General features: G+C 36.2%; 1 protein-coding gene and 1 long non-coding RNA gene across 2 annotated transcripts in view; one reads left to right on the forward strand and one right to left on the reverse strand.

Moving 5' to 3' along the window:
• Window positions 1-3929, reverse strand: part of LOC129534069 (uncharacterized) — a 32883-nt gene extending 28954 nt beyond the window's left edge. The window contains exon 1 of the long non-coding RNA XR_008680489.2: window positions 3801-3929. This is a non-coding gene — a long non-coding RNA (uncharacterized lncRNA). The remainder of the gene's footprint in view (window positions 1-3800) is intronic.
• Window positions 3909-21139, forward strand: ENPP4 (ectonucleotide pyrophosphatase/phosphodiesterase 4). The gene is made up of 4 exons (XM_019029380.4): window positions 3909-4486; window positions 13849-14707; window positions 15357-15527; window positions 17826-21139. Exons 2-4 carry the CDS (start codon window positions 13882-13884, stop codon window positions 18188-18190), a joined length of 1362 nt encoding a protein of 453 aa, XP_018884925.1. The 5' UTR covers window positions 3909-4486; window positions 13849-13881; the 3' UTR covers window positions 18191-21139.
• The last annotated feature ends 152 nt before the right edge of the window (window positions 21140-21291 follow it).

The following is a 21291-nucleotide window of genomic DNA, read 5'->3' on the forward strand; positions in this document are numbered from 1 at the left end:
GTTGCCTTCATTCTCAGGTAGACTTTCCCTTTACAGTGACAATGATGGCCACCAGCAGCTTCAGTGATTGCTAAATAGGTAGAGTATCAACAATTGCCAAATAGGTAAGCTTATACTCTACCTATTTAGCAATTGTTGCTGAAACAGGGACTCTTTCCCAATTGTTTCAACAAAAGTTTCAGAATTGAGTCTTTATGGCCTGGACTGAGGCATGTCCCCAACACTGAACTAATTCATGTGGTTAATGGAGTAAAATTGGCTCCAAAAGGCCAAGCTTGAGTCAGGGTTAGGGTGACCCACTCACCCCGATTTGCTTGTTGCTTTTCTGATTTTAGGATTAAAAATCCCATGTCCCAGGAACCTCTTCCATTTGGGACAAACCAAGATAGCTGGCACCTTAGGAGTCTGCCCCGTGGATGAGGGGAATTAATAGTCAGCCCCATCTGACTCCCATAGTCAAAGAACGAAGGTGGGTTGGTCTCTTGGAGGAATTGCCAGAAGGAGGAGGAATGAATGCTGGGCAGGCAAAAGCAAGGGAGTAATGTCCTCTCCATTCATTTTCTTAGATTAGAGGCACCTTGAGGGCAAGGAAGTAATCTTACTTATTTTTGTATCTTTTGAAAAATTGAGCACATTGCTCTCCACATAGGAAAGCCTCAAAAGAATTTATACTGATTCTTTCACAGCTTTATTAAATATTTGAAAAAATTCCTTTAGAGTGAAGGTCTAACACAATAGTTCATGGTGGTTAATACAGAATCATTTTTTAAAGGAGCACTTAAAAATATTTTACAATATTAATTTGATTGAGATTATTCCAATATAATCTTACTGAAAATGGAGTAGGTGAAAAGTTTTCACCAAAGGAACTTTAAAAATCACTAAAATGCAATGATTCATAAGGTCCTTTTCCCCTGTTATATTTAAAATAAAATCTGTATTACTTGAACATCTAATTTATATTAAAAAGTGAACCTTAAATACTCTCCTTGACATTCAATTATTTAGTTTCAGTTGTGTTGTTGTTTAATTAGAACTGAGCAGTGGACGGGAATTGTTTTTCTTTGGGCAGGGTGTGGCTTTTGCTCTGAAACCTTCTTCCTGTAACTTCTAACTTCTGACCTACTCCTGGCCAGCAATGAGTTATACATCACAATTAGGAGTATAAAAGAGAAATAATTGTATAGAGAGCTATGTCTTTAATTTTGAAAACAGGATAAGATTTTTAAAATATTTTGTGTTAATGAATAAATGTTCAGTCTTGAGCGTAGTTCATGGGAGAAAAAGAAACTGCCTTTGACATGCTGCTTCCAAATCTGACATTGCCCCATGGAGGCAAATACTCTAGTTGTACTTAGTTTTTGTGTATTGATAAATAATATTTCTATACATTTATAGGGCAGATGTGATATTTTGTTACATGCATTGAACGTGTAACAATCCAGTCAGGGTATTTAGGGTATCCATTACCTCGAGTATTTATCATTTCTATGTGATGAGAACATTTCAAGTCCTGTCTTCTAGCTATTTTGAAATATAAAATACATTTAACTATAGTCACCCTACTCTCCTATCAAACATTAGAATATATTTCTTCTATCTAACTGTATGTTTGCTCAGTCATTTCTCTGTGGGGTATATTCATTTGTAAATAATAAGTTTAGACTATTGCCTCTAATTCATTTCAATCTCTAACATAAAATGGGTTTAAAGGCTCTGTATATTTCCAAAATTTATATAAAATTCCCTTTGCAAAAGCTGAGCTGAAAGAACATTATAAATGAATATTATTTTGCCTACCTAAATAAAACAACACTTATGCCTAAAAATCACATTGTAAATAAGAAATTTATGTTACTATTATGTTTTCTTTTATTATCATTAAAGTTCTACAACGAAACTACAGTGAACTTTGTGGCCAACTTCCCAGCACCCATTCCACCTCATTTCCATTGAGAAAAAAAGTAAAGTTTGGGTGAGACCTCAGTTTAAGATGTGGACTGCATTGGTCTACAGGTAACCATATCCTTTGCTGGCTTAGATTTGGATATGTGACACAATTCTGTCCAAAGTGATTAAAGGAGACAGTTGCTGAAGACTTCTAAGAGACAGAAGAAATCTAGACGTCATTTCTGTCACCCAGTGGAAGTGAAAAATGAATTACATGGTTCCTGTTGCTGCTGGTAGTTATATTTACCACTAAAGGAACCAGAAGTCAACTCTGTTAAAAGCCAAGTGTAAAGCTGCAAAGAACTGAGTACATTATGAAATCGTTGAGTTGCTAACTCAACCAGTCCTGAAGTCTGCCTTACCTCTGGACTTCTTGTTCCACAAGACGATAAATATCCTTACTATAACAGGATTTTGGTTGTGGTTGAAATGGTAAATATATAGAGGATAACAAAAGTTTAGGGCCAAAGGTCCTTATGTGTCATTTTGTCCCTCTGTTCCTGACCACTTTATCTTACAGAGCAAGAGCCCAGGTGGCATGAGACTCCCTAATTTAACCCAGCCACACAGGCAATAGCAGTGGATAAAGAAAGTCCTCTCCTGATGCCCATCCAGCTGCTATCTTCACCACACATCTGACCTAGATGGCATTCAGTTTTGTCCACCCTTTAATCATACATATGCACCTACTGAATGAACAAACAGCATATGCACAATACCCCCAAGTGCCACAAAATTTAAGTTCTGCTAAACTTAAATGTTATGTCATTGGACATTACCTAAATTCCCCCAAAACTTGGCCTTACCCTGACTATTGTTAAAATTGGGGTACTTTTTTGGTCATAATGATAATAATCCCCAAAACAACATGTGTCAGATACTGTGCTGAATACTCTACTCGCTTTCCTCATTCATTTGATAGTAAGAGGTTGGTATCGTAACAAGACGCGTTTTGCAGATGAGGAAATGAAAGCTCAAATAGGTTGAGACACTGGCCCATGATTGCTTTGCTGGTGAGTGACAGAGTGAGTATTCAAACCAGGTTCTAGGGTCTGCAGGTTCTAGGGATTCAGCTACATACCCACTACCATCCCCTCCAGCTCTGAAAGCCCATGGATCTAAGATGCCCATATTCACCAACGCACAGGCCAACCTGAGACTTAAAACTGGAATTAATTTATCAAGGCACAAACTAATAATCAATGGAATACATCTATTGCCAAATCACCTCCATGGCTGCTTCCAGATTGTTGGTAATAGCTATACTGTAAGGTTCAGACCAAGGGGACCAACTTCAGAATTTGTTATCTAAGGTCCAGTACTGCAGTTTACTAATCCAGGTACTGGATTTACAGCTATTAAATACTTAACACTTGAGGATATCACATGTGATTAATATTCTTAATTTATTTGTACTTTTTATTTGAGCTGGAGATACAGTAGTGAACAAGAAAGAAAATACCTCCTGGAGCCTGCATTTTAACAAGCGGGACAATGAACCTGGTGCACCTTTAAATGTTCCATTAAATTCAATAGTGATTTAGCAAGTACTCCTATACCAAGTTCTGTTTGGCACTACAGATAAAAAGAAAAAAGATGCTATCCTCTCACTGCCAAGTGTGCCTGGACAACCCAACTGTTAGCGAATAATTCTACTTCTGTTTGGTAACTGCTCTTTATGTTGGAAAGTTCAGTTACATTATTCTTTTAAATAACCTTCCAATTAAAAGCAGGAGCACAATCCCACATACGCGTCTGTCAAAGTAAGCACCCATTTCTCAGCTGTAACTCATTACTGGTTCCCTGCCGCAGGCACTGTGCTGCTTTTAACCTTACTTGTAAACTATTACCTAACTTCCCCGGTAAAGGTGCTCGCTTATCCAGTAAGACGGACAGACGTCTATGGTAGATCCACGTTTCATTTATCCCAACTCACTGGAACTGGCTGAAGCTTCTCTAGACTTGTGCCGGACCTTGGTGCAGCCAAAGTTGCTTTCTCCGCGGCCACCTAAGCTGCCAGGTGCACATTAACTAAGTGGCAGAAGGCCATCGGCTTGGCAATTGCCTGAGGCCTTTCCGGGACTCGCTGGTTTTTAGGTTCCCTGAAGGGCATCCAGATCTAGGATGATAAGAAAAGTGCGTGGTGGGAGAGTGGAATGAACCTCTACTCTTAGGTCCAATTCGACCCCGCCAAGCACCTGTCTAACCAATCGGAAAGAAAGTTACATTCAACGCTGGCTCTAGCATCCAATCCAAGGACGTGTTTCAGACTCTGCTGCCCGGTCCCAGCCAGCCCTGAGCTGGCGCCTTAGACGTTCGCCTGGCAGCTGCGCACACTCGGAGCGCCCCGAGCGGCGCAGACAGGGAGGTTGGGGCTGTGCCCCGCGGCGCGGCGCCCGCCACTACGCAGGCTCCTCAGGAAGAGCTCGGCATCGCCCCTCTTCCTCCAGGTCCCCCTTCCCCGCAACTTCCCACGAGTGCCAGGTGCCGCGAGCGCCGAGTTCCGCGCATTGGAAAGAAGCGACCGCGGCGGCTGGTGAGTACGCACCTCGCGCGCTCGGCGTTCTGGGGGGCAATGTCATCCCCTCTCCAGTCCCCTAGGGGCTTTGAAAATAGAGATGGTGAGACCAGACCCTCTGACCCACTCTCCCCCACTACACGCACATCCCCTGGGGCGCGGCGGGGACGTCCACGAAGGGACTCAAAGAGCCAGGGAGGTGGCGGGCCAAGGCGGAGGCCAGGAAGGGAAGAGGAAAGAAAAATTAGCAGGTGCTGGGGAAGGCAACCTGTGGTGGTAAGTGTGAAGGGAGGGAAGTCAGCCGAACGGTAGTGGAGGAACCTAAGGTGGGTCTGGGGTAAAATTGAGGGGAGCTGGGGCGGGGTCGCCAGGCTTTTGGTTTTAAAGGAGAACCACCCATGGCATCGACATCCATCTGTCTGAATATTAGATTAGAGTTTATGTTAATTATAGATAATGATATTTAAGAACTAATTTCCTAGAAAACAAGCCAACCAAACAATAAAAGGTACATTTAAGTGCCTTTTTAAAGGGCTGGATTAAAAGCACGTAAGGACTTAAAAACAATGCTTCCTTTTCTTGTCACAACCACCCTATGAGATCATAGCATTCCCATTTTACAGATGACGAAAGTCAGGCTCAGAGAAGTGAAGGGACGCGTCCAACCAAGATTGTACAACTAGTGACAGGCAGATTCAGGTTTACACCAGATCTGACTCCAGAAGGGCTTTGCTTAATCGGGCAATCTTGTGGACCCAAGTCTGAAGGAAGATTTGCCAGCTACTGTGAAATATCAACTGCTGGTTTCAGTATTATGATCTTCTATTTCTTCTTTTTTCCCCTCAGAGATTGTTTCAATCTGTTTTAAGGAAATTAAGAGGCCTGCTGCACTTGTGCGTCTTCCCCCCACCTCCACTTAAATTAGTTACAGGATATAATTTGGAAGAAATTTTTTTTTATGGTCTCAGGTCTTAGATTTATTTATTTATTAATTATTATTATTATACTTTAAGTTTTAGGGTACATGTGCACAAAGTGCAGGTTAGTTACATATGTATATATGTGCCATGCTGGTGCGCTGCACCCACTAACCCGTCATCTAGCATTAGGTATATCTCCCAATGCCATCCCTCCCCCCTCCCCCCACCCCACAACAGTCCCCAGAGTGTGATGTTCCCCTTCCTGTGTCCATGTGTTCTCATTGTTCAATTCCCACCTATGAGTGAGAATATGCGGTGTTTGGTTTTTTGTTCTTGCGATAGTTTACTGAGAATGGATTTCCAATTTCATCCATGTCCCTACAAAGGACATGAACTCATCATTTTTTATGGCTGCATAGTATTCCATGGTGTATATGTGCCACATTTTCTTAATCCAGTCTATCATTGTTGGACATTTGGGTTGGTTCCAAGTCTTTGCTATTGTGAATAATGCTGCAATGAACATATGTGTGTATGTGTCTTTATAGCAGCATGATTTATAATCCTTTGGGTATATACCCAGTAATGGGATGGCTGGGTCAAATGGTATTTCCAGTTCTAGATCCCTGAGGAATCGCCACACTGACTTCCACAATGGTTGAACTAGTTTACAGCCCCACCAACATTGTAAAAGTGTTCCTATTTCTCCACATCCTCTCCAGCACCTGTTGTGTCCTGACTTTTTAATGATTGCCATTCTAACTGGTATGAGATGATATCTCATTGTGGTTTCGATTTGCATTTCTCTGATGGCCAGTGATGGTGAGCATTTTTTCATGTGTCTTTTGGCTGCATAAATGTCTTCTTTTGAGAAGTGTCTGTTCATGTCCTTTGCCCACTTTTTGATGGGGTTGTTTGTTTTTTTCTTGTAAATTTGTTTGAATTCATTGTAGATTCTGGATATTAGCCCTTTGTCAGATGAGTAGATTGTGAAAATTTTCTCCCATTTTGTAGGTTGCCTGTTCACTCTGATGGTAGTTTCTTTTGCTGTGCAGAAGCTCTTTAGTTTAATTAGATCCCATTTGTCAGTTTTGGCTTTTGTTGCCATTGCTTTTGGTGTTTCAGACATGAAGTCCTTGCCCATGCCTATGTCCTGAATGGTAATGCCTAGGTTTTCTTCCAGGGTTTTCATGGTTTTAGGTCTAACGTTTAAGTCTTTAATCCATCTTGAATTGATTGTTGTATAAGGTGTAAGGAAGGGATCCAGTTTCAGCTTTCTACATAAGGCTAGCCAGTTTTCCCAGCACCATTTATGAAATAGGGAATCCTTTCCCCATTGCTTGTTTTTCTCAGGTTTGTCAAAGATCAGATAGTTGTAGATATGCGGCGTTATTTCTGAGGGCTCTATTCTGTTCCATTGATCTGTATCTCTGTTTTGGTACCAGTACCATGCTCTTTTGGTTACTGTGGATTTATAGTATCGTTTGAAGTCAGGTAGCGTGATGCCTCCAGCTTTGTTCTTTTGGCTAAGGATTGACTTGGCGATGCGGGCTCTTTTTTGGTTCCATATGAACTTTAAAGTAGTTTTTTCCAATTCTGTGAAGAAAGTCATTGGTAGCTTGATGGGGATGGCATTGAATCTATAAATTACCTTGGGCAGTATGGCCATTTTCACGATATTGATTCTTCCTACCCATGAGCATGGAATGTTCTTCCATTTGTTTGTGTCCTCTTTTATTTCCTTGAGCAGTGGTTTGTAGTTCTCCTTGAAGAGATCCTTCACATCCCTTGTAAGTTGGATTCCTAGGTATTTTATTCTCTTTGAAGCAATTGTGAATGGGAGTTCACTCATGATTTGGCTGTTTGTCTGTTGTTGGTGTATAAGAATGCTTGTGATTTTTGTACATTGATTTTGTATCCTGAGAGTTTGCTGAAGTTGCTTATCAGCTTAACAAGATTTTCGGCTGAGACAATGGGGTTTTCTAGATATACAATCATGTTGTCTGCAAACAGGGACAATTTGACTTAATTTGGAAGAAATTTTGATGAAAGGACAAGGAGTAATGGAGGGAGGTATTTTACTATGTAGAAAGTAAGATAAGTGTAAGTGTTTTGAAGCTGCTAGAAAACTTTGTGTATGCTAGAAGTTTCTGTGTATTTTACAAAATTGGAGAATAATTTAGAATCCTACAATTTTTAAGACTAAGGAATTTTTTTAGGGAGTATTTTTTTTCCTTAGACTATAAGAAAGCAACTGATAATAATCTAAAGATAACTGCCTTATTTATAGACATAGAATAAAGTTTTTAAAGGTGTATGAGAGTTTCATTGTATTACAGAGCAGATGGCGTGCTAATAGTGACAAATATCTTTCACCATATCCTGTAATGGTTTATACTCTCTTGGCTTCACATAGGCTAGGAATGCCAGTGAGAGTTGACTGCATTCCATCCAGGGAAGAATGTCTTCCCAGAGAAATTAGAAGGTAGTTTGTTCCCTGAATTGAAGACTAACTCATACTTCCATTTGTTGTAGGGATATTTGGTTGCAGTCCAGAGAGGTCTGCTTTTTTTCTTCCCTTTGACATCTTTTTGGTGTGAAAAATTACAGAATTTCTCTCAATGTTTTATAATATAACAGTTTCATTCCCTGCAAACTTTATTTTCATTCCTTGGAAACTGCTTGAGAACTTCTCATTGTTGGTTTGTCTGTAGCTTAACACTCCCTATTAGAATGAGACAGAATGTGGCAGACATGGATCCAGCACTGCTAATAAAAGGTGTTCTGTCAGGAAGAGTTCTGTTAATAGTTTGGAGATTATTATCAGACTTGTTAACTTGCTATTACTGGACTTGTAAACTTATTGAGGACATGAAATTAGTAAGAACACAGTGAAGCAACTGATTGCTTTCTGAGCCCGGCTAATCACTGGACTTTAGCTTCATCATAAGTGAAGTCATATGCAAGGTCATCATATGCAAAGAGATGAGACTAAATTATTCCTCATGTATTTTATAGTTTCACAATAATATTCTGCCTATCATAGTACAGTCTTGTTTTTTCCCCAACATCTTTGTAACTAGAATGATAAAGGGAAACTAATTTTGAGGGCCTATTCTGTAACCTTTACACATCCTCATTTTACACACAAGGAAACAGAAGCCAAGAAAAGTTGGATCTACCCAAGATCACCCATCTACTAATTGTGAGCTCAGGTTCTGGGACCCTTCTGACTTCAGTCTATAGTCTTTCCACTTTGTCTGTACTACTAATCCTGAGGACAAGGACTGGGACGCTTGGATCCCAGCAGTGTGCTGAGGGATTACTGAGCCACAGGATTAACAGCATGTGTTCCTGGAGCATCCTTTTAACTCAAGATTTGAGGAAGAAGCATTTTGATTTGTGTTTTGTGGGAGAGGACGGACACAGGTTTTTGGTCTGTTTTGCACATGGGAAGTGGTATAAAACTTTCACATTAAAACACTCAAGTATGTATTTTGGAGTATAAAATTCACTTTTTTGAGGTAAAATGAGATCAAAAATGTTTCCTGTTTTGTGGCAGGACATTTAAGATTACAATTTCACTTCCCTCTGCTCTTTTTTAAAAAATAATATTTTATTGAGATATAAATCACGCACCATTCAATTCACTCATTTAAAGAGTACTGCTTTATGGAGCTGTGCAACTGTCATCACAATCAATTTGAAAACATTTTCATAACCCCAAAAATAAACTTTATACTTACTGGCATTTACTACCCATTTCCCCCCCAAACTGGCCCTAGATAGTTACTGTAGTTACTTTTAGTCTCTATAGATTTGCCTGTTCTAGACATTTTATCTAAATGGAATCATACAATAAGTGATTTTTTGTGACTGCATTCTTACATTTAGCGTATTTATCCAGGTTATAAAATGTGTTAGCACTTCCTTCCTTTTTGTGTCAAATAATATTTCATTATATGGATATATTACATTTTATTTATCCATTCATAAGTTAGTGCACATTGAGATGTTTCCACTTGATTCTTACAAATAATGCTGCTGTGAACATTTGTGTACAGGTTTTTGTGTGGACATATGTTTTCATTTCTCTTGAGCACATACCTAATAGTAGAATTGCTGGGTTATATGGTAGCCCTATGTTTAACCCTTTGAAGACTGCCAGAATATTTTCCAAAGTGGCTGTACCATTTCACATTTCCAGTAGCAGTTTATAAAGGTTTCAATTTCTCTATCAACACTTGTTGTTATCTATTTTATTTACTCATCCTTCTGGGTGTGAAATGGTACCTTACTGTGGGTTTGATTGCATTTCTCTGATGACTAATGCTGTTGAGCATCTTTTCATGTGCTAGTTTGTCATCTGTGTCTTCTTTGGAGAAATATCTTTTTCAGCTCATGCTCATGTTTTGACTGGATTATCTGACTTTTATTATTGAGTTGTAGCAATTCTTTATATAGTCTAGATACAAATCTCTTCAGATATATGATTTGCAAATATTTTCTTCCATTCTCTGGGTTGTCTTTTCACTTTCTTGATGGTATCCTCTGAGGCATGAGACTTTTTAATTTTGAAGTCCAGTTAATTTCTCTTTTTTGGTCACTTGTGCTCTTGGTGTGGTATCTAAGAAGGCTCTGTTGAACCCAGGGTTACAAAAATGTACTCCTACATTTACTCCTACATTTTCTTTTAAGAGCTTTACAGTTTTAGCTATTAATCTAGGTCTGTGATCTACTTTGAATGAGTTTTTGTGTATGGTATGAGGCAGGGCTCCAATTTCTTTTGCATGTGGATATCCAGTTGTCCCTCTACCATTTGTTGAATTGTCTTGGTACCCCTCTGCTCTTAGAGGTAAATCTACTGGAAAATTTTTAGACATACTGTGATATTCCATTTGTAGTAATTTCTCTAACACCTTAGCTTTTAAAATAATACATTATGGTGTATGAATCTCAAACACACTGTTACAAATATGTACTCATAAATTTATGAATATTTTTCCCCGTGAGAAGATACTGTGCCACCCATTTGCTGATTTAAGTCTATTCTGTTATTTGGTGTTGTAGAACAAAATTGATTAAAGTGTAAAGCCTTTCTTTTTCCAGTTGACAGCCTGATTTATTATTTTGGTTCTTTATGCTCCTGTTTTGATTATTATATATTTGAAAAGTATAAGTTCTTTGTCCCCTAATACATGGCACATACATATACTTTTGTGTTGTGGAATTAGTGATAGTAGCTATTTGTTGAATGATTTTTTATAAAATGACCCAGGTGTCTGCTGAGCCAACCTTCATATGTAGGAACTAATTTTAGGATATTCTGGAAATGCAAACTAACACTGAAGAGCTATTATAGGCCACCAAGATGAACGATGATTATACTTTACATGTTGTTGTAATACATTTCAGAAAGACCATGGCAATGAAGTATGGTGAATGGAAATTCAAGTTGGCAGTTATTTCTGTATTTATTTCACAGTAATTTGCATGCAAGTTGGACCTGGATATTGGAGGGGCTTGAATGTGAGACTGAGGCATTTGGGCTTTTTGTATAGGCAGGGGGACCTTTTGAATATATTTTAAATTAAGGGAACATGAACAGAGCTGTGCCCAGAGAGACTGAGTAGGCAGCAGATGTGAGGTAAGAAAGTGGAAGGTGGTTGAGGTAGAAAGGTGAATTAAGAGACAAAAGTGCTCTGGACAAGAGGTATTGAGGACTAAAAAATATAGCAGTAGTAGAGATGGATGAGTGGGTAGCTGTTAAAAATGCTTGTTTCAAATGCAGGTTTCTGGCCTCTACTGTGGACTGACTGAATCAGAATCTCCTAGTTATAGTGACTTGACAGCTGCACTTTTAACAAGCTCCCTTCAGTGATTCTTATGTCTGATATGCTGTATTAGATGATACGAAGATAGAATTGACTAGACTGGCAACTGATCATATACTCAGGGGATCTCTTTGTGACTGAGAGAATGGTGAAGCTGTTTTAGAGGGTTGGGAACTACGGAAGGGGGAAAAGATTTGGAGGTATAGAGAATGCATTCCATCTGACACATATCAGATTGGATTTGGCAGCAGAACAGCTGTGCAGTGGGATAGGATTGGTTGGGAATATAAAATAGTTACACAGGGAAAGAGCCAGAGCAGTAAATAGTGTTTTTCAAAAATTAAATTTATGAGTATGTTTTCCCTGTGAGAAGTTACTGTGCCGCCGTATTTGCTGATTTAAAAGTCTACTCTGTGATTGGAAAGAAATATTTGGATATGGGGAACTATACCCAGAGAGAAACCAGGGAATCTACTCAATCCAAGCTTTCATGGAGACCTACATGCCCTTGACACAAGTTCTAAAATTGTAGCAACCCACATGATATTGTCATCAGATTGAACCCAGTTAAAACTCTCTGAGGGAGGAGTTAAGTCATACATAAACACTGTGTTGAGGGCATAAAATATTGAATGAATGGGTAAGTACCATTGTCTAGATTCTTGACAGCTGAAATTGCTGTGCTATGACTAGGGCTGTGTCTGTGGAAATATCCATATGCCTCCTCTACCACTCATTAGGTTTGTTACTCTGTCCTTTGGAGAGGTGGTTTTGTTACTCTGCATTATTTTTGGTTATTAGGGAGCACCAGGAACAAATGTTCCATGCACCACATTCAGAAGGCAACCTGTCTCCGATTAAAATAGTAGAGATTTTGTAGACCCCAAGATCCTCATAAATCAGATTCTGTGCCTTTGGTCTTCCTAATTTTAAGTCAGTTTTTCAGAGGATCACAGCCTCTGTCAGTAAGTATTTGACCACAAGTACGCAGATCCTCCAGGTGGCATGTTTGAAAGAAAGAAAGTGTTTCCAGTCTACTTGAGAGAATACACAATAAATGACTCCTGAACTTCATAATCATATTAGTTAACTTGCTGCTCTTCATACCTGGGACCTCAACATGCATACCCGTTACCATGTTCAGGGTCTTAGTCTGAAATAATGCATTCACTTGTTGCATTCTAACTGCAATCCCAGATCTTTGTAACTTTCACTAAAAGTTACTCTTAACTAATCTTCATTAGTTCTTTGACTTCACCAGAACCTCTAGTTGAAAAACTTCTCTATTTCTTACTTACATCTGTCAGTTTCAGCTTAGATGCTGCAGCCCAAATTTCAGCTGCTCTTTAGTTAGCATCTTCAGCTTCCTTTGTCTTCCTTCAGTTTCTGGCAGAATCTCAAATCTAGGTAGGATCAGCTGCCTGTTTTGTTCATGCCTGTGCCAGGTTTACTGAGTTGCTAGAGAAAACCAGTCAACTGTGTCACTATGAAAATTCATGACAGCTGTCAACATTGACTCCAGTTCTACCGTTTACTCACACTGTCTCCCATCTTCCACATTAACTATTTCAGACATTCTTTCTGTTCCTCAAACCTCTGAACCTTTTACCATTCTACTCCCTCTCAATAATTGACCCTACCTCCGGCAACTCTCTTCACCTCCAGCCCTCAAATCTGTCAGCTCCCCTACCTTTGCTCCTTCTCTCCTGTTACAATGGAAGAGGCATCCTGTCCATCTAAAGTGAATCATTTTACCTAACTCACATGTCCTATTTTCTTAGAGACCAAAGAAGATAGAGACCGAAGGCAGGGAGATTTATTAGGGAAAAGCTGTTTTTGTCATCAGTGAATTGATTTAAAGAAAGAACAAAAAATCAGAGATAGCTTTAAGCCTAGGGTATTAGTGAAAATAGTTGTTGATAGCTAAAAGGAAGTTTAAGAGGGATGTGGTAATAAAACTCATTTCAATAGCTATTGGATTTCTTCATAAGTTACTGGAGCATCCGTGTCCATGTAGGCTTTGCATGTTTGTTAATCAACTTCATGTGACTATTGGGGCACATACAGACTGATGGGGGCTTTTTTCTCAATAGCATTTATTTCTTATTCCCCCCTTTTTATAGCAATATTTTCAACAAGAACCGGCAATAAGCCAATATGGTAGAATTTCCACCAATTATTTCTGTGGGTTAAAGAAACTATAAAGTACAATTTATTAAACTGGAAAAATAATCATCATCTCTGGAGCCTCTGAAAGCTTGGCATTAACGTTATGTTATACAAAAGAATCATTTTAGTGTCTGCATCTATTTTTATTAAGCCTTTAGAAGAATTTCTAATGTGGCAAATGAGCTGACAGCCTAGAAGGAGTATTGATGTGGAGTATAAAAATGGCCCATATGAAGGATAGAGTAGGGCATATATATAAATAGGAAATTGGACAAGTAAAGACAATTTTTTTTCCAATTTTAGCTTTTAGTTATTTTTAAATAAATGGTATTATTTAAGTTAATATAGGTAAAGCTGGCATATAAATGTTGGTTCTCTCCTCCTGTGGGCTAAAATTCTAAAACTTAACCCAAATGAAATAGAATTACTACTTATGAATTGTGTTTTTACATTTTAGGAACCCTGATTGCTGTCCTTCAACGTGTTCATTATGAAGTTATTAGTAATACTTTTGTTTTCTGGACTTATAACTGGTTTTAGAAGTGACTCTTCCTCTAGTTTGCCACCTAAGTTACTACTAGTATCCTTTGATGGCTTCAGAGCTGATTATCTGGAGAACTATGAATTTCCTCATCTCCAGAATTTTATCAAAGAAGGTGTTTTGGTAGAGCATGTTAAAAATGTTTTTATCACAAAAACATTTCCAAACCACTACAGTATTGTGACAGGCTTGTATGAAGAAAGCCATGGCATTGTGGCTAATTCCATGTATGATGCAGTCACAAAGAAACACTTTTCTGACTCTAATGACAAGGATCCTTTTTGGTGGAATGAGGCAGTACCTATTTGGGTAACCAATCAGCTTCAGGAAAACAGATCAAGTGCTGCTGCTATGTGGCCTGGTACTGATGTACCCATTCACGATACCATCTCTTCCTATTTTATGAATTACAACTCCTCAGTGTCATTTGAGGAAAGACTAAATAATATTACTATGTGGCTAAACAATTCGAACCCACCAGTCACCTTTGCAACACTATATTGGGAAGAACCAGATGCAAGTGGCCACAAATACGGACCTGAAGATAAAGAAAACATGAGCAGAGTGTTGAAAAAAATAGATGACCTTATCGGTGACTTAGTCCAAAAACTCAAGATGTTAGGGCTATGGGAAAATCTTAATGTGATCATTACAAGTGATCATGGGATGACCCAGTGTTCTCAGGACAGACTGATAAACTTGGATTTCTGCATCGATCATTCATACTACACTCTTATAGATTTGAGCCCAGTTGCTGCAATACTTCCCAAAATAAGTAAGTAAACATTCAACTGAGGGATACTATTATTTGAATGGGGCAATTGATTGAGGGGGGTGGGTTGTATAAAAGAATGAAGCTCTAGCTTTTTGTAGTTTAGAACCATATACTCAGAGTGGGATTATATGTTTTTTTCCTCTTATTTACAAGTTGAGAGCAGTTGGCCTATGGTTTAGTTATATGGCTTATGGTTTAGTTTCAAAGTGAGTATTTCTTTGCTTTTGATATATCTAATTATTTGCACTAGAAAAAGGAAATTTTTATCCTTAAACGTCTTAGATTTTAGTGTGTGATATTTAGTGGTGATAGTGTGAGGTACTTTCTTCTACTGATCATAGAAGTAGTAGTTAGTAGTAACATGTAATTAGTTTATGTTTACTTAGGAAGATACACCTGAAAAATGTCCCCTATCCGTAAAAGTCCACCATGGTAATCCACAAAGTGAAACAGGTTTGTTAATGTTTGAGAAAGGTGTGTGTTTGTGTGTATCAGTCCCCAACACTGTCACATTATTATTGCTCTGTTTTTTTAAGAAGTGATTTAATAGATGACATTATCTATAATTTACTTCCAATTATTCTAGTTAGACATATTTTTTCTTTATCAATCATAACTTGTTTCCTTTGCTGTTTCTTTTTTTTCTCAGATAGAACAGAGGTTTATAACAAACTGAAAAACTGTAGCCCTCATATGAATGTTTATCTCAAAGAAGACATTCCTAACAGATTTTATTACCAACATAATGATCGAATTCAGCCCATTATTTTGGTTGCCGATGAAGGCTGGACAATTGTGCTAAATGAATCATCACAAAAATGTAAGTATTTAGTTGAGATATTTCTGTTGTATCCTAGGAACAAATCATACCTTGTGATACTGTTAAGAGGGTACTTCGATTTAAAGAAGTTCACACAGAATAATTAGTTCAATTTTCAACCAGATAATTCCCAGGTCTTCATTTAATAGCAATTTACAGTAATCACAATTTCACCTTTAAATTAGAAAGTAAATTTAAGAGTGAAGGCATAGTCCTACTTTCTTTCCAAAACTGCAATTACTGTCAGTAATTTTCAAGATTCATTCTCTTGATTTATACAAAATAGAGAAGTAAAGAAACAGTAAAAGGGGAGAGATTAGCTAATCCTTGTTCTTGTGTGTGTTAAAAAAAATTTGTCTGAGTAACCCTAAGTTTTCCCCCGTAACAAAATCATTTACCTGAATGCTACAGCTATTTAGAACACTGGGCAAGAACCAGAAAGTAACCAAACAAATCCACCAAGTGAACAAAATAGATACATCAAAATCTCTCCTAAAAAATATATAGGGGAGAAAATGTATAGGGGAGAGTTACAGGCTTGCCTCAAACTGAAGCTTATTTATCCATATTTCATATTCAATTCAAATGCTTTTTTTAAAATCTAATTTTGTGGTCTATGGTAGGGGTCAGCAAACTTTTTTAGTAAAGGGCCAAATAGAAAATAGTTTAGGCTTTGTGGGCCAGCTGGTCTCTGTCTCAGCTACTCTACTCTGCCTTTATTGTGTAAAAGTAGCCATAGACAACCTGTAAAGAAATTGAAGTGGTGTGCTTCTGTGAAACTCTGTTTACAAAAAGGATGGAGGGCTAACCTTCGCTATGGGCTGTAGTTTACAGTTCCCTGATATATAGCAATTTAGAAGTATCAGGCAAGCATAGGACAGACTCAGGATCAATGAAGTTTGTATATTATTTACATCAATGCTATGTTGCATATTTGTTGTTGACAACTGAAAGTATAGAAAAGCATAGGAAAGAGAACAAAAACTATCCATAATCCCTCAGTATGGATTTATAGGCAAATGTTAATTGTGGGCATTTCTCCCCATCCAATCTTTTTTCATATATATATATATATATATTCTTTTCTAATATATATCTATATTATATATATTATATATAATTATATATAATAATATATATTTTCTACATATATTATATATTATATACAATATATATTATATATAATTATATATAATATATTATATTATATATAATTATATATTATATATAATTATATATAATATAATATATTATATATAATATAATATATTATATATAATTATATATAATATAATATATTATATATAATTATATATAATATAATATATTATATATAATTATATATAATATATTATATATAATATAATATATTATATATAATTATATATAATATAATATATTATATATAATTATATATAATATATTATATATAATATAATATATTATATATAATTATATATAATATAATATATATAGAAAAATATATATTTTTTTCTAATGTATATGTGTGTGTGTGTGTTTTAATATTATTGAAATCTTACTATCTATATATTCTGCTTTTTGTCATATTGGTTATTTTTATGATGAAATATTTCAAACATACCACCAAAGAATAATATAACAAATATCAGTATACTCATCACCCAGTCACCCATACTTAATATGAAAGTGGGAGCTTATTAAATACAACTGGTGTACGTTAAATGGCAACATTTGTTAAAATAAAGCTAAAAATTGTGAATTTATTATTGGAGTTGTATTAGGGACTATCATATGCTTTTTTTTAAGTCTAACTTTTACTGGGATAGAGTCACCAGATTAGACAACACATTCAATGCAAGATCCCTCCTGTAACAATTGAGATAGGTTAGGCTGCAGATTTTCTTTTTCTCCATTTGTTGGCCTTACTCACTTCTGTTCTTCCAAGTTACACAGAACCCTCAGCCTGACCACTGTCTTTATAACTGGTACTGTTTACAGTGAGCTTTTGCAAACAGTGCTGAGATTGGCAGGTGAAGTAATTGGTACTCGGGCTGAAAGATAAGTACATCAGGTTGACAAGTGGTGGTAAAGTCTGAGGGTATGACCAGTTGGGAAAAGGGGCATGTGTGTGTGTTTGTGTGTGTATGTGAGAGAGAGAGAGAGAGAGGGAAATATGGAACATAGCTGAGTTGAAGAAATAGAAATTTTTATTTCTAGTCCCTTTCTGAAAGAATTGAATGTTTATATACTAGAAGCAAGTTATTTTGTCCTAAAAAGTCTGATCTTATTGACTGATGTTGTTTTGTTCTTTTTCAGTAGGTGACCATGGTTATGATAATTCTTTGCCTAGTATGCATCCATTTCTAGCTGCCCACGGACCTGCATTTCACAAAGGCTACAAGCATAGCACAATTAACATTGTGGATATTTATCCAATGATGTGCCACATCCTGGGATTAAAACCACATCCCAATAATGGGACCTTTGGTCATACTAAGTGCTTGTTAGTTGACCAGTGGTGCGTTAATCTCCCAGAAGCCATCGCGATTGTTATCGGTTCACTCTTGGTGTTAACCATGCTAACATGCCTCATAATAATCATGCAGAATAGACTTTCTGTACCTCGTCCATTTTCTCGACTTCAGCTACAAGAAGATGATGATGATCCTTTAATTGGGTGACATGTGCTAGGGCTTATACAAAGTGTCTTTGATTAATCACAAAACTAAGAATACATCCAAAGAATAGTGTTGTAACTATGAAAAAGAATACTTTGAAAGACAAAGAACTTAGACTAAGCATGTTAAAATTATTACTTTGTTTTCCTTGTGTTTTGTTTCGGTGCATTTGCTAATAAGATAACGCTGACCATAGTAAAATTGTTAGTAAATCATTAGGTAACATCTTGTGGTAGGAAATCATTAGGTAACATCATTCCTAACTAGAAATACTAAAAATGGCTTTTGAGAAAAATACTTCCTCTGCTTGTATTTTGCAATGAAGATGTGATACATCTTTAAATGAAAATATACCAAAATTTAGTAGGCATGTTTTTCTAATAAATTTATATATTTGTAAAGAAAACAACAGAAATCTTTATGCAATTTGTGAATTTTGTATATTAGGGAGGAAAAGCTTCCTATATTTTTATATTTACCTTTAATTAGTTTGTATCTCAAGTACCCTCTTGAGGTAGGAAATGCTCTGTGATGGTAAATAAAATTGGAGCAGACAGAAAAGATATAGCAAATGAAGAAATATTTTAAGGAAACCTATTTGAAAAAAAAAAACAAGGACCATTTGATAAAAGCCTGAGTTGTCACCATTATGTCTTAAGCTGTTAGTCTTAAAGATTATTGTTAAAAAATTCAGAAGAAAAGAGAGACAAGTGCTCTTCTCTCTATCTATGCTTAATGCCTTTATGTAAGTTACTTAGTTGTTTGCGTGTGCCTGTGCAAGTGTGTTTGTGTGTGGTTGTGTGGACATTATGTGATTTACTATATAAGGAGGTCAGAGATGAACTGTGGCCAGGCTTCCACATTCCTGAAGCACACAGATCTCAGGAAAGGTTATTTTTGCGCTTCATATTTGTTTACTTTCTCCTAACTCACAAGTTAAAATCATAACTTAATTTCATTAACTTTTATCATTTAACTCTCTCATGTTTGTTGTAACCTGAGGTATCCAAATGCTGCAGAAAAATTTATGACCCAAATACAAATCTCAATTTGACTGGGACAGAATGAGGAATGGAGATTTTTGTATTTATCTTTGGGACTTTATGCCTTACTTTTTAGGCTATAGAATAGTTAAGAAATTTTAAACAAAATTTAGTATCTTTTGGTCTTTCACACCATTCATATGTTAAGTGGCAGAATAGCCTTAGTGCTACCTCCACTTTTTTCTCCAGTATTTGCATCACAGAAATAATCCCTCTGTTTAACATGTTTGTTCAGAGCCAAGGGTTTATTGTGAAGAACTGTCATCCTGCCTTTGCTAGCTGGTACCTTCTAGTAATCAAAATTAATATGAAGTAACTAGGTTGTGACAGACTAGATTATATTTAATAGGGGAAAAATTGGGCTCAAGAACCATTCATCAGTACGTGAGACAAGCAGTTAATAGTATGATCTTTAAAGTTTTGACAATATAAAATAAACTTGGTAACTGTTTTACAAATATAAAAGTATAATAAATATGCAGCCCAGTTAAATATTGATTATCTGTGATGGTAAAGAACAACAGTGGTGCCAGTCATCAAACATACAGTGCGTCCTATTGAGTCACTGCTAATTTCTTGAGCCTGGTATTTGCTGCCTATTGTATTTGTGGTTGTTGAGAGGCATTTTCAAACCCTGTATAAATAATCCATGCTGTTGGTCATAAGTTAACTGTATTAAGAACAGTAAAATAAATAAAAACCAATAGTACTAATTTTGCTTTAAAAAAATTTCTAATTTTTTTCACATAAAACAATTATCCTAAAGGTTAATAGTTGATCTAAACAGAATAATAGAAAAATTCTACTTTAATTTCCATTAAAAAACAAATAGCATTGACATATTTAAAGCTTTTCATTTAAAGTAGTGGATGTTTTTGAAGTATCTAAAATAGTAGCAGAATATTTTATACTTGGTCCTTGCAATGGTGTGAGTTTTAATGATTGCATTAGCGTGATTGGTGGTTATGAGTTTCAGAAATCTATACTTGGCATCCAACTCATGAGTGGATTTTATATAGGATGGAACAGGAAGGTATGTCCTGTCAGTATCTTAACCCTTTCAACAAGACATTTACCTATTTGTCTTTCCTTACATTCTCAAAATATTAACTCGAATTGTAAATTAAGCAAAAATTTAAAAAGTATATGTTGATGGGACAAGAAGAATAGTATTTATTTAATAAAACATATATTGAACTATGTGTTAATTCATTTGTATCTTTTAAAAAATTATCACTGTTAAAGCCATTGACTCCTTTAGTACACAGAAAAATCTTATAGTAAAACTAGTCTTTCACATTAAGGTTTTGGTGTGTATTTTGTTAAATAACATGCTGCTCTATTTTCTGGGTGTAGAAAGTATTTGGCTCTAGGAAACATTTACTTGTTTGTGAAAACAATACCCCAAGGTAATAGGAAAAGTTTGAGTTAAGTGTTTTTAATTCAGTCAGTGAATTCAGAATAAGTACATTCATGTATAACATAGGGACAGTTCTGCTGCTGTTATTTATATGCAATTCTTCTGGTAAATAGCAATAGAATAAAACATATTTCAATGTTTGTGTATAGGTTTTGTATTATTATTCCACTAGATATGGCATAAGAATTTATAGATAAATTCTTGTAACATTAAAGGATTAAAATGTTTTTACATTGTTTTTGGGTGTCTCCTTCTTGTGCCCATATCTGATAAGCTTTATGGATTATTGCATTTAATTCCTTTTATTTGGAGGGTTTTACTTCCTTGTTAACACATAAAGTTATAAATGAAGGACAAGGAGGAGATGGAAAATGTGTATTTATTGTCAATTCTTAAAATAGTGTGTAAATAAAATAACATCAGTGTGCTTTAAAGAAATGTGTATGTAGTGCCTTAATTTAAATTAAAATATTTTTGACTGTTACTTGAGTTCAGAATTAATGACTTTGTTCATGATTTTTAAAATGTGTGTGAATAAAATCTACCAAAAAATTCTTACTGTAATTATTAAATATAAAGTTCATTGTCACTGGTGATTTTACATTTGTTACCTTCTTGCAAAATATACTTACTGTGCTAGA

This window comes from Gorilla gorilla, chromosome 5 (genome assembly GCF_029281585.2).
Source record: "Gorilla gorilla gorilla isolate KB3781 chromosome 5, NHGRI_mGorGor1-v2.1_pri, whole genome shotgun sequence".
Lineage (NCBI taxonomy): Eukaryota > Metazoa > Chordata > Mammalia > Primates > Hominidae > Gorilla > Gorilla gorilla.